The sequence below is a fragment of the Triturus cristatus genome, chromosome 7 (genome assembly GCF_964204655.1).
Source record: "Triturus cristatus chromosome 7, aTriCri1.1, whole genome shotgun sequence".
NCBI classification, from domain to species: Eukaryota; Metazoa; Chordata; class Amphibia; order Caudata; family Salamandridae; genus Triturus; species Triturus cristatus.
The window spans coordinates 426,948,024-426,965,680 of record NC_140590.1 but is presented as its reverse complement, the minus strand read 5'-3'; the positions used below and the strand labels follow the sequence as shown (position 1 = coordinate 426,965,680).

The 17,657-nt window shown below is 49.4% G+C and overlaps 1 protein-coding gene across 1 annotated transcript in view; it reads left to right on the top strand.

The window, feature by feature from the left end:
• The window catches only part of GSG1L2 (GSG1 like 2), a 234,694-nt gene extending 217,807 nt beyond the window's left edge, over positions 1-16,887 (top strand). Inside the window, exon 5 of the mRNA XM_085616721.1 lies at positions 16,587-16,887. Coding sequence (XP_085472847.1) covers positions 16,587-16,887 — 301 coding nt within the window. The remainder of the gene's footprint in view (positions 1-16,586) is intronic.
• The last annotated feature ends 770 nt before the right edge of the window (positions 16,888-17,657 follow it).

Sequence of the window (17,657 nt, the reverse complement as noted above, 5' to 3'; positions counted from 1 at the left end):
AGTCTATCAGAGTCAGTTTTCTTAAAAAAGACAAATCCCCAATAAATGTCAATTCGTATCAGTCGATAACCTTTCCAAATGCTGATTATAAATTGTTTGCTAAGGTATGGGCTTCTCAAATTAGTCCCATAGGCCAAATTTGGATCCACAAGGATTAGAGCTGATTTTTTCCAACAGGCTTATGATTGTAAATACAAATTTCTTGGTCCAAGCAACAGAAGATTTTTCTACTCATCAAGTCAGAGCAGCGATAGTGATGATGGATGCCGAAAAGGCTTTTGACTTGGTAATTTGGCATGCTCTTTTCGGCATTTTCGGCAAAGTTGAATTTCTGATTAATTTATAAAAATGCTCAAGAATTTATATCAGGACTCAGAGGCCAGAATTATTATTATTTCAAAAGTAGGAGGTTCTGTAAAAATTAATAGAGGTACCCAACAGGGGTGCCCTATATCTCCTTTTCTTATTAAATTTTTAATCAAACCACTGGCAGCGACAATTCGTAGTGCTGGTTCTATTGTTCCTCGGTCAGAAGGGATGTCGAAAATAAAGCTTTTTTCAGATTATATCATATTATACTTGAAAGCTTACGAGTCCACTATTCAGGGGCCAATAGATGCAAATGGAGAGTTCACCATTATAGGGTATAAGATAAATCAAGGCAAAACTGAGTTGCTTTTGTTTAATGCATTACCCACTGATCTCCAGCAAGCCTTGCAATATCAGTTTAATCCTCAGCATACAACTTGCTACTTGGGAAAATTTGTCACGAATAGTTATTCACATCTTTTTCAATTGAATATATTGCTATGAGCATAAGGTTAAACCATTTTGGGAAATATGAGCTCTACTTCCTTTAACATTGATTGGAAAGGTGGAACTAAATAAGATGTCTATACTACTTTTATTTTTATTTATTTTTCCAATCTCCCTATTGAGATTAACAGTTCATATTTTAAAGAATTTGATTTTCTAATTAGAAGATTCACATGGAATAGAAAAGCTTCAAGGGTTAAATATTCATTCCTGCAGTTAGATGATACCCAGGGCAGCCTGGCGCTACCCCATTTTCAGACCTACTATCGGTTGGCACTACTGAATATGATAATACGACTCTTTAAGGGGACCAGAGTCTTTGATCATTGTTTATTGAGGCGTATGGTGCAAGAATCGGCAATTGATCTACCGGCTTTCTTAAAGACAGTGAAACTTCCCAAAAGGATGAGATATAAGGTGCTCCAGGTGACAGAAAAATGTATTAACACTCTTTTTAAATCCTGACTGGTTCCAGCTTGTCATAGGTTTGTACGGCTACAGGAATGCAAATTTTAGGTTTGAAATTGTCCAGCTCTACTTTAGTAATTTAGAAATCTAAGGGATTTATCAGGTTGGGAGACTTTTAACAGGGCATAATCAGATAACTTGGGAGGAGATTAAACTGCGCCACAGGACAGCGTGTCATCAGTTTGTGTTTAGCTTTATGTAGATAACTAGTTTTTTAACAGCTAACTATCAGGAGCTGAGCGAAGAGACACAGGCACTTGTTCAGCTCTTTGTAAGGCAAATCATAATTGCTTTGCAAAACAGTCATTGACTAAGCGAGTAGGTATGGCTCTTGTATAAAACATGCATGAAGAGGTACGCAACAAACAGGTAAAAATGCACTGATAGTTCATAACACAGGCCAACGCCATCCATTTTAATGAAGCCCAGCAAACATAAAAACACACATGCACACAGAGCAATGAGTACCAGTGATGCATCTCAGGGGAGCATTTAGAGTAGGGGGCACTGAGAAATGTCACTCAGGGGTTCACATGGCAGCATGAGGTGCTGTCCACTGGGGTGATTAGAGTGAGAACTGATCATTGTGCATGAGATGACCACTAGATGTTGTTGCATCAGAGAAGGATGTACAGTTCAGGGTCCCTGGGTGATTACAGTGGTTGCACATGATGATGAACAATACGGAGCTGTGTTGCTGTGACCCAGATCAAATGTGACACCTTCAGCCAGTTTGAGATTGTTTCGCCAGCAACATTTTGCATACTGGTATTTTTAAGCCTGTGGTAATTACTGTAAAGACAGATACACAAGTCCTCAAAATGCGAATTTCTAATGGCAAAAAAATAGATGTGGAATGTGCCACTTCACAACTACACACATAGTTGAATAGATGAAAAAAAGGTGTATTTTCTGCTTTTAATAATTTGAAATACATATGTTCCTGAAAATGCACATTCCCGTCTGAACAAAAAAGTGTCTTTAAAATAATTCCCACTGCTTGCTGCTCTCTTCATCTAGCTTCCTCCCCTTTATTCTTCGTGCCCCGTCTTCGGTTCCTCCTTGTCGATCATGGGTGTGCCCCTATTCGCTTTTTGTGTTCTATCTCAGTTTTTGCTGGCCTTCTCACAAACAGAGGTTTCTTGTCCACCGATTTATTTTATTGTGCGTACCAACACGCCAAAAGTGCTCAATAAAATATTGATTTCCTGCCAATGGGTGTTTTAAAGTCACAGAACGAAGGTGTGATATTTCAATTTAAACTGACTTCTTGTCAATAGTTCATCTTCGGTTTCACTTATGGTCTTACCCTCAGTTCTTATGGCTCTGACTCCACACGTGTGTAGTGCACTCCCTACTCTTTCTGGTTTTGTTTGTTATGGGTTTTTGACCAAGATCACACATTGTCTCAGGAGCTTCATTCTATCCTTTAGTAAACACATGGGGGCAGATTTACAAGAACTGGCGCATCCCTGCATATCAGCAGGGATGCGCCAGTTATTTTGCGTCACAGCAGACACCTCTTGCGCCACCATACAATGCGGTGCACCATGGCGCAAGAATAGACAGATGCGTCACGCATCTGATGTCGTAAAGGTGACGCAGTGCGGGAGTTGTGTCGCAAGCACGACGCAACTCCAGCACTGCTCGGGGGTGCCCTATACTAGCTGTGCTGCGTCACTCCTTATGCCTGCTACAAGCAGGCGCAAGGTTTTGACACAGCGGGGTCGGAAAAGTGACTGAGTGAAATCTTGTAGATTTCACTCAGCCACTTTTCCGAGGCGTTCCTGTGCCGGAACACCCCCCCATGCGCCGGAACACCCACATGAAACCTGACGCAGGTTTCATGTGGTGCAGGGCTGTACAACGTGATGCATCTCCCTAGATGCGTCACGTTGTAAATACCCTGCAGCATGGCGCTGGCTTTGTGCCGCCGCTGCGTCACAAAAGTGACGCAACAGTGGCGCAAAAGGGCGTACGGGGCTTGTAAATCTTCCCCATGGTGTTCCATTGCTTGCTTCCAGTCGCTTATTTACACCCCCAAGGAATCCATCCTTAGGCTTTGCTCAAGCATTTCATTGACTGTTAATCTTTAACCACCAACAATGTTTGACAGCCAATGGCGTAACCTGAACCCCAGCCTCAAAGCAGTTAGTCAACTGCAGTAAGTGACCTGTGGAAATCCTGACTCCAGGGAGAAATTAGCACCCACAGTTCCATGAGTGAATGTATTCCGATTCATTATTGAATGCAGATTTTGGGTTACAGATCGTTATTTGGTTTTATGGCTTCCTTGCCATTAAGCTTCTCAAAGTGTACCTTCCTTGGCTGCTGCAGTCTCTGCTTGCGATGACATGGTTCTGTAGGACTCTTACAAGAGGTCCAGGTTCCAGCTGCTTCAGATGGACTGAAATAGGCCACTCACCCCATGTTATGTTCGTAAAAGCCTATCTAACAGAGCTTGAGGGGCAATAATAAAATTGTACTTATATTTTGCTTTTGTCACTGAGTCCGCTATCAGCTCTCCCTCCCTCTGCTCCATCTCTCTCTCTTTCTCTCTCTCCTCTCTCTCTCCTTCTCTCACTCCCCTCATTCTGTCTCTGTCTCGCTCCTCCTACCCTTCTGAAAACCGTGACCTCACAAAACAGCGCTTACTCTCTTTTTCCTCTCCTTTATTTCATTCGATCCCCTGTGAAATGGATCCCTCCCCCCCAAAAAAAACTCATTGCTGAAAATGTCGTCTTTTTGTGACATTTTTTTTCCTTCCAAAGTGCATCCTTGGTACACACAAACAAAAGGAACAAAGAAAATATTCAAACAAGACAAATTAGCCGTGAAGTGGCCAGGTTGGTTTTAGTCACATTAGCCTCACTTTTTGCCAGTGAAGCGCTGCTTTTGTTTCCTCATCTTTAAACAGCATTGGGACCGAGACATGCAGCTCTTTCAAATCAATGCTGCTCAAACCTGACCGGCAGCAGCATCTGCAGTTCAAGTTTTAAGATGTATGAATATTCGACGAGGGACATGAGACCTGCCAGACTGGAGCATTTTGCTATACCTGTATGGAGAACACGTGTGCTCATTCTGAAAAAGAGCCAGAGGCAGAGGCTTGCAACCAGGAAACATTAAAAAGTCACCTCGCTTCTCGCTTATTTTTGCCGGTTGTATCTCCTCTTCTGCTCTCTCTCCCTCTCTCTCTCTTTCCCCTTTTTTCTTTCTCTATATCACTCCTCCTCACCTGTAGAAAACCTTACTTCAAGAAGCAGCTCTTACCCTCAGTGACGGCTGCTTTATAAGAGCAGAGGAGCGTTGCCCCACTAATTTGGACTGCCAATACCCCATGAAAATTAAAGCAGCTTGAATTCTTTAATTTATTTTCTGTTTGTTGGACTTGGCCCTTCTGGCAGGTTCACCCCTGGACTTTTTGGCTTTTTATTGGTGACTTGGTGTGGTAATTTTTTTGGTTTCTGCGCACTTTCCCTGTGTCTCAGGGTAAAGTGCGTGCGTGCTCTGAGTGCATGTGGTGAGATAGGCCTGCCCTCCCATAGGAATGCATGGGGAATGTATGTGTCCCTAGTAGTTCCTGATGCATGGGGTGTGCAGGCCCGAGTTTGGTATGTGCGGACTCGTGGGAGTGAATGCTGCGCGATGATGTGTGCGGCGTGCATGTACCTAGTGTGGAAGTGCCACTTCTAGAAGTGGGCACTTCTGTGTGCAGTGTGTCTGTCGCGTGATTGGCTGGTCATGTCATGTGACGGGCTAGGGATTCCCCAGTGTCAGGATGAGTCACCCAGTGGTGAATGGGGAGATCAGCAGCTAGATGGGTGGGAGGAGTCCACCTGAGTCCTGAATAGGACAGGGTTTTCCAAACACAATGCTGGCCCCGCCCCCTGTGGTGCGACTGACGACCCTAGCCCTTCCAGTGAATAGAATGAGGGGCTGAGCACATCAAGGGTGCTCCCCAACCAGCTGCGACTGGTTTTCCCCCTCACCCTGAACCCAGAACAAAGGGTTTGCCTGTATAAAAATGGGGCTGTGTCCCCACAGAAACTGTTCTCTGCCAGGATCTTACCTGAGGGGGGCTGCTGCTGCTGCTGCTGGACCAGAGGACCGCCACTTGGATTACCTCCCTGCCTGGAGGCCCAGTGAGCTGGCTCTGGGTCCAGCCTTGCCCCCCACCCCTGCCCTGCTGCATGCAGGGAAGAACTTTGCTGGACTTTGTGGTAATTTGCCCCAAAGCGCTGGGAGCGCTTTATTGTGTCCCTCAAGCGCCTGGAAGCGCTTTTAATTGCCGTTTAGCGCCAGGAGCGCTCTATTGCTGGACCTGTGGCTCTAAGCGCCTGGGAGCGCTGGACTGGCCTTCAGCGCTGCAAGCGCTTTCCTTTTTGACCGTAGCGCTAGGAGCGCTTTGATTCTGTTAGCCGGTGCCCACCCGGCGTGTGCCCCGCTTGTGCCGATTCCAGAGTCCTCTGGCAGGTGCCCACCCTGCCAGGGACATTGCAGTAACTGATAACGGGAGCCTACCCCGTATTGCAACCACCGAAGAAGGATCACCGCAGCGGCCCGGTCCGTCCCCGGAAGTCAGGCGACCTCCGTCGGGACGTGGGCGGGACTTCAAAGCAGGAAGCGACGGGAGCCTACCCCGCGCTCCTGCACTGGGCGGAAGACGGGAACCAGGGAGTCTGCGAGTAAGCGGGGCTCCCGTGTGCCAGGAGAGCCCCACAGCCACAGAGGAGGTGGGAGAGCTGCGTGTTCCCTTGCAGCTGTCCCCATCGCCTGACCGGAGCAGCCCGTCGGAGCAGCCCATCGAAGTCCTGGTGAGTGGGGGCTGAAGGGGGAGCCGGGTTAGCCTCCCCAAGCACTGTAAGAGCCTGCGAGGCTCACGAGTCCCCCGAGCGGGACTCCAACGTCGGGGTGATCTCGTTTAGAAGGTCCCCAGAGAGGGGGCCCCCACCTACCTGTGCAAACGCTACGGGGGCATTTCTGAGTCAGTAGAGCGGCCCCGGAAGGCAGCGGGCCGCTCCAACGTCGCCCCCACCTTTACCCTAGAGCTCCGTGTAGCTCCAACGAAGAGGCACATTGCTTTGAGAGCCTGCGAGGCTCGCGAGTCACCCGAGCGGGACTCCAACGACGGCGCATGGTTGGTTTAGAGCCCACGAGGCTCCAACATTGCCCCAGGGCATATTCGTAGTTCAGAGCCACGGAGGCTCTAGGGGGCATTTCTAGTTGTTTGAGCCCAGCGAGGCTCCCAGGGGCCAGTCCTTTGTGTTGAGCCCAGAGGGGCTCAGGGGACAGTCAGTTGGACAGAGCCTGCCAGGCTCCAGTGTTGGCCCCATCCTTGTCCTACAGCTGCCCAGCACTTAGTGGGCAGCTGCAACGTTTAGGTTGTGGCCTCTGTGTGTTGGCTGGCGCAGCTTGCGCAGCCTTGCCCTAACATTTGGACGCAGGGCGTCCTTGCCCCTACTAGGCCAGTTGGCCCAGGGACTGCCACAGATAGTGGCTAATGTGAGTTTTTGCGCCATTGTACCTTTCCTGCACCTCTGAATGTGTTTATGCGTCATGTGCTTTGCTTTACACCTCTGAATGTTATGCATCATGTGTTTATGTGCTTAGACCCCTACAGGTATAGTGATACTTAGGTGGTTGTTTTCTCCCTAGTACAGGTGGTGCCAGTGAGGTCCTGATTCCCTGCGCAATATTTTCCTAAGGGGGTTAGGGTTGCGTAGGTGGTACTTACCTGATACCAGTAGTGACTGGTTGTGTGCTAGGTGTAATTTAGTGCTACAGTGATTGTATGTGCTATGTTCTAAAATATTATTCCTACGTTCTAATTGCTATTCCTACAAAGTGCTAATTCCTGACAGTGGTCCATGTGGCCCTGTCCCCTGTATATATAATCCCTTGTAAATTCTGCCCGTGCCTGTTGGCACATTGTAGAGTGTGTGTTTTTATCTAATGTGTTGTGTATAATACAAAGGTTATTTTTATAGAATACCTTGTGTGGAGTTTCCTTTGTGGTGGGCCTTGGGTGTTGTTGCTGGGTGCGCGCGCAAACGCTTTACACATCGCCTCAGGGATAAGCCTGACTGCTCGTGCCAAGCTACCAAGGGGGTGAGCAGGGGTTATCTTTGGCGTGTAACTCCCCAGCCCTGACTAGAGTGGTGGTTTCTGCCTGGCTTTGGCGCAAGCCTCAGCCAACCAGAAATCCCATTTCTAACATTGGTGGCAGCGGTGGGATTTGGACTTGCGTTTGCGCTGTACCGCAGCGGCAACTGGCCGCACTACAAAACTCTGCATTGAGATAAATCACATGGTATAGGGATTATTGTTTTAAAATTGTTTTTACTCGTCATTTCTTTGGAAATGTGTTTGTGTGCACTGTGAGTTAGGTGTCCCTAGCTCGGGAGGGTAGATCACCCCCCTTAGTGCATTGTGTTTCTGGATTCACCAGAGGGTGGGATCCAGTGGTGGCAGCGTAATAGTGTCCTGTACATTTGTCCCCCGCCCTGCGCCCAGAGTTGGTACCTGTGTCACGTGGTGGTCAGGTTGGGGAATCAGGGGTGGTAGAAACTGCCTTACCAGTCCGAGGGGAGGGTTGTGTGTGTGGATAAATGGTGTGTGGCACTAGGCAAGTGAGTGTGAGTTCTCTGGGTTAGAGAGCTTGCTGAATCTTTTTGTGAATTGTGTGCTCCTGTGTGAAACTCAGACCCCTAGGTTCCCTGTATAATTGTTACCATAACGTCCGCCAGAATGGAGCCTGCTTGTGATCCCTATGAGCTAGCTTGGCGCCAGAGGCAGGAGTTAGAAAGGTACTGTACAGAGGAAGAGTCAGAAGAGGAGGTAGAGGATGACAATACCTGGACGCCAGTAGAGAGTGAGGACCCCATAGGTAGGGCGTCCCTTGCTGGGTCCAGCGTAGGAGGCAGCGCCTCATCCCTTTCCCTGTCCCCAGAGGAGTGGGAAGATAGGAGGAAAGAAAGGGAGCACCAGCTGGCGTTAGAGAAGCTCAGGTTAGAGCATGCTCAGGCTATGGCGCAGCTGGAGGCCAGGAAGCAACAGCGAGAGACTGAGTGGGTCTTGGCGCGGGAGAGGGTAGAGGAGGCTGAGAGGGCCTCCACCAGAGGCAAAGTAGCTCTGGAGGGTAGACTATCCCCTGCGCGCAGTTTTAATTTTCTGGGCTCCCCAGGGAGGGTTGAGTCCAGTGGTAGTAGCGATGTAGATTCCAGTGTAGGAAATCCCAATCCCAGTCCCCCCAGTCTGGTACCTGTTCCCCAGGAGGAGGAGTTAAGGTTGAAGTTCAGGGGCAGTAGGAAACTGTCTCACCAGTCTTGGGAGGAGTTTGTGGATGAATGTGAGGATGCACTGTTTGATTGGATAAGAGTTCCCGCAGAATCTGATTATGATAAACTGTGTGATCTGATTCTCAGAGAACACCTGCTCAATTGTTGTGCACCGGGGTTGCGCCAACACCTGTTGGGGTGTGGGGTGTCTGCCCCATTTGAGCTTGGAGATGAAGCAGAGCGCTGGGAAAGGGCTAGAGGTTCTCTAGAGTCATTAGGGAGTGACTCCAAAAGTAGTGGGTCAGGTATCTTCCAGCCCAGCGTGGTGGAAGAGGCTCAGTGTAGCCCAGCTAGGTCCCAGGATAGCGAGGAGGGTGTAGGGGCTCACTGCCTGGCTCAGTGGAGCAGGAGTGAGGGGGTGACCGAGGGTCCCCTGACGTACAAAACCCTGCCTCAGGACTTGGATGGTTCCATGAGGGAACACCAAGTTGGGGACCTAGGCTGTCCTGTTAGCCCATTTGAGGGAGATCTCCTGGTGAGTAGAGGACCTGGAGCACCTGTAACCAGGGCTCCTGTGGTTCTAGAGTCTGGCAGTACCGCTCCGGTAGGGAGGGTACAGGAGACCAGTGTGAGGAGTGATTGGGGGATGAGTTTCCCAGTGGAAGAGCCTGTGGGTCAGGGACTACCCAGTTGGGCTAGGATCCCGTGTAGTGACCAGGGTGGCACCACTTCTGTTCTGGGGGATCTCCGCGCACTGTCAGGTGGACAGGGGACGGGAGATCAGCGCCAGACAGACAGTCGCTTGACGTATGTGTCCTTTGATAGCCTCAGGGGGATGGAGTGGAAATCCCCAGAAGTCCTGGAGTGCCAGGCAATTATTCCACCAAAGGTTCTAGGCCGGAGGTTGGAAGGCCAGGTTCGGGATCAGCCTGACCTGAAGGGTGGGACGTCTGTAACCAGCGTCCCGACCAGTTCTTCTTCCAGAGGTACCGCCCCAGTTGGTAGGGAGCAGGGCTCTGGAAGGGGGTGCAGAGGGTGGGAGAGCCCACCTCTGCCCCCGGTACAACCTGAGGGGTTAAACCCTGGGTTGGAATGGCGTTCTAGGTGTACCCCTCGCCAGAGGAGGAGGAACCCTAGGAGAAGAGGTAGGGGGAGGAGAGCTTTCCCTGAGACTCCTGGTCCGCCTGAGGGTGTAGACCCTAGGCTGGAGAACCAGTGGCAGTCTAGTCCTGTCTTTCAGAGAGGAAGAGTGGAGAATGGCCGCTATGTGCCAGGGGTTACTACCCCCCACTCTGTGGTTAGGCAAAGACCAGTGGCACCTGGGTGGCCTAGGGCCTGGTCTTGGCCGCGGACAGCTTGGGAGTACCAGTGGGGTAGCCCAGTTGGTCCAGACAGTGGTGTTAAAAAGAATTCCATGGGTTCACCGTGGCGTAGAACCGGAGGGTGTCCATGCAGTTGCGGGCCCGCGTCCGTGTTCTATCGCCCCAAGCAGGGAAGTCCATCACGGTGGTGATTGGTCTGCCCTGCGTTTTGGCTGGAAGGGGGTTGTGTTGGACTTGGCCCTTCTGGCAGGTTCACCCCTGGACTTTTTGGCTTTTTATTGGTGACTTGGTGTGGTAATTTTTTTGGTTTCTGCGCACTTTCCCTGTGTCTCAGGGTAAAGTGCGTGCGTGCTCTGAGTGCATGTGGTGAGATAGGCCTGCCCTCCCATAGGAATGCATGGGGAATGTATGTGTCCCTAGTAGTTCCTGATGCATGGGGTGTGCAGGCCCGAGTTTGGTATGTGCGGACTCGTGGGAGTGAATGCTGCGCGATGATGTGTGCGGCGTGCATGTACCTAGTGTGGAAGTGCCACTTCTAGAAGTGGGCACTTCTGTGTGCAGTGTGTCTGTCGCGTGATTGGCTGGTCATGTCATGTGACGGGCTAGGGATTCCCCAGTGTCAGGATGAGTCACCCAGTGGTGAATGGGGAGATCAGCAGCTAGATGGGTGGGAGGAGTCCACCTGAGTCCTGAATAGGACAGGGTTTTCCAAACACAATGCTGGCCCCGCCCCCTGTGGTGCGACTGACGACCCTAGCCCTTCCAGTGAATAGAATGAGGGGCTGAGCACATCAAGGGTGCTCCCCAACCAGCTGCGACTGGTTTTCCCCCTCACCCTGAACCCAGAACAAAGGGTTTGCCTGTATAAAAATGGGGCTGTGTCCCCACAGAAACTGTTCTCTGCCAGGATCTTACCTGAGGGGGGCTGCTGCTGCTGCTGCTGGACCAGAGGACCGCCACTTGGATTACCTCCCTGCCTGGAGGCCCAGTGAGCTGGCTCTGGGTCCAGCCTTGCCCCCCACCCCTGCCCTGCTGCATGCAGGGAAGAACTTTGCTGGACTTTGTGGTAATTTGCCCCAAAGCGCTGGGAGCGCTTTATTGTGTCCCTCAAGCGCCTGGAAGCGCTTTTAATTGCCGTTTAGCGCCAGGAGCGCTCTATTGCTGGACCTGTGGCTCTAAGCGCCTGGGAGCGCTGGACTGGCCTTCAGCGCTGCAAGCGCTTTCCTTTTTGACCGTAGCGCTAGGAGCGCTTTGATTCTGTTAGCCGGTGCCCACCCGGCGTGTGCCCCGCTTGTGCCGATTCCAGAGTCCTCTGGCAGGTGCCCACCCTGCCAGGGACATTGCAGTAACTGATAACGGGAGCCTACCCCGTATTGCAACCACCGAAGAAGGATCACCGCAGCGGCCCGGTCCGTCCCCGGAAGTCAGGCGACCTCCGTCGGGACGTGGGCGGGACTTCAAAGCAGGAAGCGACGGGAGCCTACCCCGCGCTCCTGCACTGGGCGGAAGACGGGAACCAGGGAGTCTGCGAGTAAGCGGGGCTCCCGTGTGCCAGGAGAGCCCCACAGCCACAGAGGAGGTGGGAGAGCTGCGTGTTCCCTTGCAGCTGTCCCCATCGCCTGACCGGAGCAGCCCGTCGGAGCAGCCCATCGAAGTCCTGGTGAGTGGGGGCTGAAGGGGGAGCCGGGTTAGCCTCCCCAAGCACTGTAAGAGCCTGCGAGGCTCACGAGTCCCCCGAGCGGGACTCCAACGTCGGGGTGATCTCGTTTAGAAGGTCCCCAGAGAGGGGGCCCCCACCTACCTGTGCAAACGCTACGGGGGCATTTCTGAGTCAGTAGAGCGGCCCCGGAAGGCAGCGGGCCGCTCCAACGTCGCCCCCACCTTTACCCTAGAGCTCCGTGTAGCTCCAACGAAGAGGCACATTGCTTTGAGAGCCTGCGAGGCTCGCGAGTCACCCGAGCGGGACTCCAACGACGGCGCATGGTTGGTTTAGAGCCCACGAGGCTCCAACATTGCCCCAGGGCATATTCGTAGTTCAGAGCCACGGAGGCTCTAGGGGGCATTTCTAGTTGTTTGAGCCCAGCGAGGCTCCCAGGGGCCAGTCCTTTGTGTTGAGCCCAGAGGGGCTCAGGGGACAGTCAGTTGGACAGAGCCTGCCAGGCTCCAGTGTTGGCCCCATCCTTGTCCTACAGCTGCCCAGCACTTAGTGGGCAGCTGCAACGTTTAGGTTGTGGCCTCTGTGTGTTGGCTGGCGCAGCTTGCGCAGCCTTGCCCTAACATTTGGACGCAGGGCGTCCTTGCCCCTACTAGGCCAGTTGGCCCAGGGACTGCCACAGATAGTGGCTAATGTGAGTTTTTGCGCCATTGTACCTTTCCTGCACCTCTGAATGTGTTTATGCGTCATGTGCTTTGCTTTACACCTCTGAATGTTATGCATCATGTGTTTATGTGCTTAGACCCCTACAGGTATAGTGATACTTAGGTGGTTGTTTTCTCCCTAGTACAGGTGGTGCCAGTGAGGTCCTGATTCCCTGCGCAATATTTTCCTAAGGGGGTTAGGGTTGCGTAGGTGGTACTTACCTGATACCAGTAGTGACTGGTTGTGTGCTAGGTGTAATTTAGTGCTACAGTGATTGTATGTGCTATGTTCTAAAATATTATTCCTACGTTCTAATTGCTATTCCTACAAAGTGCTAATTCCTGACAGTGGTCCATGTGGCCCTGTCCCCTGTATATATAATCCCTTGTAAATTCTGCCCGTGCCTGTTGGCACATTGTAGAGTGTGTGTTTTTATCTAATGTGTTGTGTATAATACAAAGGTTATTTTTATAGAATACCTTGTGTGGAGTTTCCTTTGTGGTGGGCCTTGGGTGTTGTTGCTGGGTGCGCGCGCAAACGCTTTACACATCGCCTCAGGGATAAGCCTGACTGCTCGTGCCAAGCTACCAAGGGGGTGAGCAGGGGTTATCTTTGGCGTGTAACTCCCCAGCCCTGACTAGAGTGGTGGTTTCTGCCTGGCTTTGGCGCAAGCCTCAGCCAACCAGAAATCCCATTTCTAACACTGTTCTGTTATTTTTTCTGAAGTTTCGTTCATTTCGTGCCACTGCCACTTACTCTGATCAAAGGCCTCATTGTTTGTTTCACTGGCCCCGTTGGACGAAAATGGCATGATGCCACATGCCAATAGAAAGGAGGTACATGGCTGCTGCATGTACAGCAGAGGACCTGTGTAATTAACTGCGCTTGACGGATTGGCTGGTATCTGGTCTCGGCCAGCCTGACATGCGTACTCAAGCCGTCTCAACTGAAAATTCATCCTGTCTTCATGGCGGGGCTGGGCCAGCTAACACGGCCTTCTATATCTTAACTGGGGCACTTTGTTGATTTGTCCATCGAATCCCGGCACAGCTCTCATGCTATTTAATATAAAAAAAATATCACAAGAGCTACGTTGGCACTAGCTCTTCGGCACAAAGCAACCTCGACCACAGCATCGGAAGTCTAGAAATCTACTCACAAAGAATCCCGGCAGTAATCAATAAACGATGACGATCATCCCTTCACGCTGTGAGTCTTTTTTTTGTTTTGTTTTCTGTATATTCTGAGGTTAAAACAGTTTTGCATAATTACTATAGTTGCTTAATACGTTTAGGAGGAACTTTATCATTTGCATTATGAGTGCTACAATATTTGGAAATCGGATAGGACTGCAATACACTAGTCTTCCATTCTAATTCACATCTTCAGTTTACTGTTCAGCACTAATGGGGCCGATAACGTGTGTTCAACCGCCTGGCCGCAGCCTGTGCCCTCCTTTCTCCTGCCACATTGTGTTCTGCGTTCCGCTGGCTGGCTCCTGTCCAGGGATCGCTCTGATGGGCAGCGCGAGGCAGGGCTCTGTGGAGGTCCTGGGCTGTGCAGCAGAAAGGAGCTGAATTCATTACAGCCCAAGAACCAGAGCATGATGGGAGTATACAGGAAAGTTGATCTAGCTGTGATGAAATGTAGAAATTATATTGCTGGCTTTTTCTGCAGCTGAAATATTTGTCTGCTGAGACTCCAGTGCTATGCCCTGTGCTCAATGGATCCTATCTGTTGTGGAACCTGCAGCACACCAGTATAAGCAGGGAATTCTCTCAATTGGGGGCATATTAACAAGGGCCGGCGATAAATATCGCAAAGTGCGCTTAGCGCTTGCATATTTATCGCCAGCTATCTCTGGAATTTATCACCCAGTTTGCGCGTTATTAACAACGCGCATCACCGAGGCAATAAAAATTCCAGAGATAGTTGGGATATCGCCGTTTTCCATGGTGGAAAACGGCGATATCCTAGATGATAGGGCCTGTGGTCTTAGCCACAAAATCCACCCCCCATGTTAAGTATGCCTCAGTCAGGAATTTAACAGACGTTAAATTCCTGCGTTAAGGCATACTTAATGCGATTTTAAATATCGCTACCCTCCCTTGTTAATATCGCGAAGCTGCCTTCGCGATATTTTCCCAAGGAGTCTTGTCAGGTACGCCTCCTTTGCATCTCATTAGCGATGCGATCGGAGGCGTGCTGCAAACGGGCGCTAAGTCAGCAAGACACGCGATAGTGTGTCTTTGCTGATAAGGCGATTAAATTATCGCCGCTTTTCGCCCGAAAACGGACGCAAAAGCGGCGATAATTTCATATCGCCGCCTTGTTAAAATGCCCCATAATACTCCCAGGCATGTATCCCAGCTTACTTTTGTATCGAAACACGGCACATATGTGGCCTAGTTCCTTATGAAACATGAACATTAACATGACGCAACGTTAAATGAAACATAACGTCTTTCTACAGACCATATACTCCTGAACTTTTTTAAGGTGCATTCATATGTGATCACGAACAAAAGGGAGGCTTGGAGGAATAAAATATTGCCTAGAATCACACATTTTAGTCAAGGGGAAGCCAGAATTGGTCCCAGGATTTCTGCTTTTACAATTTGCAGTACAGACCTTGGGACCATGTGGCTGCTTCGCTCATGCTGTGAAAGTTGGAAATAACTTTTTACGCCCTACCAATTTCAAAAGTCACCAGCCACCACTGCTGTTCCTCTTTTTCCTCTCATTACCTTCCTTCGTCCCCCTGTGAGATGGATTTAAAAAAGAAAAAACACATTGCATAAAATGTAGTCTATTTCAGACATTTTTACCTTCCAATGTGCAGCCTCAGGACATAGACACAAAAGAAAGAAAACAAATATGTTCAAATAAGACAAATTGGCGGCAAAGTGGCCAGGTTGGTTTTATTCACACCCAAACACATTAGTGCCACTTTACAGAGTTTGCCAGTGAAGTGCTACTTTCGTTCTCTTTTCTTTCTTTCAACATTGTTTTCCCCTTTGTTCTGTGAGGCGGCCTGTACAATCATGGACACAATTGTTCTTTCACTTCTGTAATTCCTAATGCGGCAGGAGGAAGCAGGCAGCAAACACAGCTGTACCGCATCACGTTGTGACGTTGGGCATACAGCCAATAAAATTGCACCATGTTTCTCCTGTCTGACGGAGATCTTTTTTTGCGGCCAAAAAGATAAATATTGCATTCATCGCACTCCTCCGCTGATTTTGCGTTAATTTAGCAAATCACGGAGGGGCAGATTTATAACGGACTTGCGCCACTTTTACGCCGCCGTTGCGTCCCTTTTATGACGCAGCGGCGGCGTAAACCCTGTGCCATGTTGCGTCTCATTTACAACGTGACGCATCTAGGGAGATGCGTCACGTAGGGAGAGGCGTTCCGGCATAGGAACGCCTCCGAAAAGTGGCTGAGTGAAATCTACAAGATTTCACTCAGTCACTTTTCCGGCCATGCTGCGTCAAAACCCTGCGCCTGCTTGAAGCAGGCGTAAGGATTAACGCAGCATTGTAACGATAGGGCACCCCCGAGCCTTGCTGGAGCTGCGTCACGCTTGCGACGCAACTCCAGCAATGCGCCACCCTTCCGCCATCAGATGCGTCACGCATCTGTTTATCCTTGCGCCACGATGCGCTGCATTGTAAATGCGGCGCATCTATTGTGGCGCAAGGGTAGACTTTCGTGACGCATCTTCCCTGGCGCATCCATGCTGATTTGCAGGGATGCGCCAGGGAACATAAATCTGCCCCGAAATGCTGGAGGGTCCGTTTTATGCTCTTTAATGACTAGCTGTTAAAGATTGTGGCTTATATCACAGCACTAGTGCACGTTACTTTGTTTGACTGTTTATGCTCAAGGTAAAGGCCGCGCTTTTAAAGGAGAGCACCATTGCTTACGATGCAGACCTATACATCACATTGACTCAGGGTAAACTGTGGTGAATTATTGTGATTATCCACAGTAAGGCCCTCTGGCACTACATTTTAATGTATTTGTTGAGTAACAGATTTATTATCTTTACTGGAGTAGATCATCTTATAATGATGTGCGAGTCGCTTTACAATCTGATCAATACTTTTTTATTTTTCTTAAATAATGAAGTGGAAAATGCTGAGGTCTCGGGATCGCTTTATTCCAGAGGCTCTCTGTGTATTAAACGAAGGACAATCTCTACATTAGTAATACATTTTCGGGAAACATTTAGGTTCATTCGAATATGTGCTTTTGCAAGAGGAATATTTCTGTTCATGATCTAATGACATGTATAGCCATCCAGCCTCTCGTTTCTCATCCGATTTTCTTTTTCAGCCTTGCATGGGGATCCTTTACCTGCTGCATGGCCGCCTCTGTGACTACAATTAACCGCTACACGAAAACCATTCTCGAATTCAAACACAAGAAGAGGAATCTCGAAAGAACCTTGAGCAGTAAACACAAGATGCCGGCACGCGCAGCTGCACAGCAGGTTTGGGATATGTATATTGGAACTGTCCACAGCACTACAGACAACCTGATGGACCTTCCTGTTAATGGACATAACACAAACAGCGCCTCAATGTTTGCAGAAGTGAATATGGTCACCAAAGCACCGTCGGAGGAATACTGCTAAGGGCTCATTCAAAAGGTGTTTTATGACAGTGCATAGTTACTGTGCACATTTTGATAGGCAATTTTCAAATTTAACAGACAACAGTGGCTGTTGAACAGTTTTATAAAGACTGTTGTCATTTATGAAACCAAAAATAAGAGCAGTTCTTGGTCTATAAAAAAAAAAGCCAACTCCAAAGCAGTTTAATTGCACTACCACTGAGATTGCCTTCATGGGGAGTGGTATTCAGATCAGAGCTTTAGTTTACACTAGTTGTACCTCTAAGTAACTTTATCTTCCCTCTTGTATTCCCATTTATTAGAGATATTGAACCACTAACCCCCATATGATCTCTTTGTAAAGTTACATTGCTCTTTACCTTTATTTAAGTCGTGTTATCGCTGGATTGACCTGGCATGAAGTCAGGCTAGCAGGATGACACTATGAGGTATGCATCTATGTGGTATGTCTATAGGACTAACAAAGCCAAAAGGCAGCGGAGCACTATACCGGGTCATAGACAAGCATAAAGTCAACGAGTGACAGGAAACGTATGTGGTTTGTTACTAGTTAATGCAGTGTGATATATTGCTCTTTAAAGAGGTGAGTCTTCAACTCTTTCCAAGATTTAGACCAGAATCAGGGCGGTCCTGATAGATATCGGATGTGGCTCCAGATCCTGGATGCACAGATGGAAAGTCTGCTGCCTTGCACTTTCTTTTTCACATTTCTTCGTCTGCAGACTGATGGTGTTCTGGCTGCGGGTCTGCCAAGAACAACCAAAGATGGTG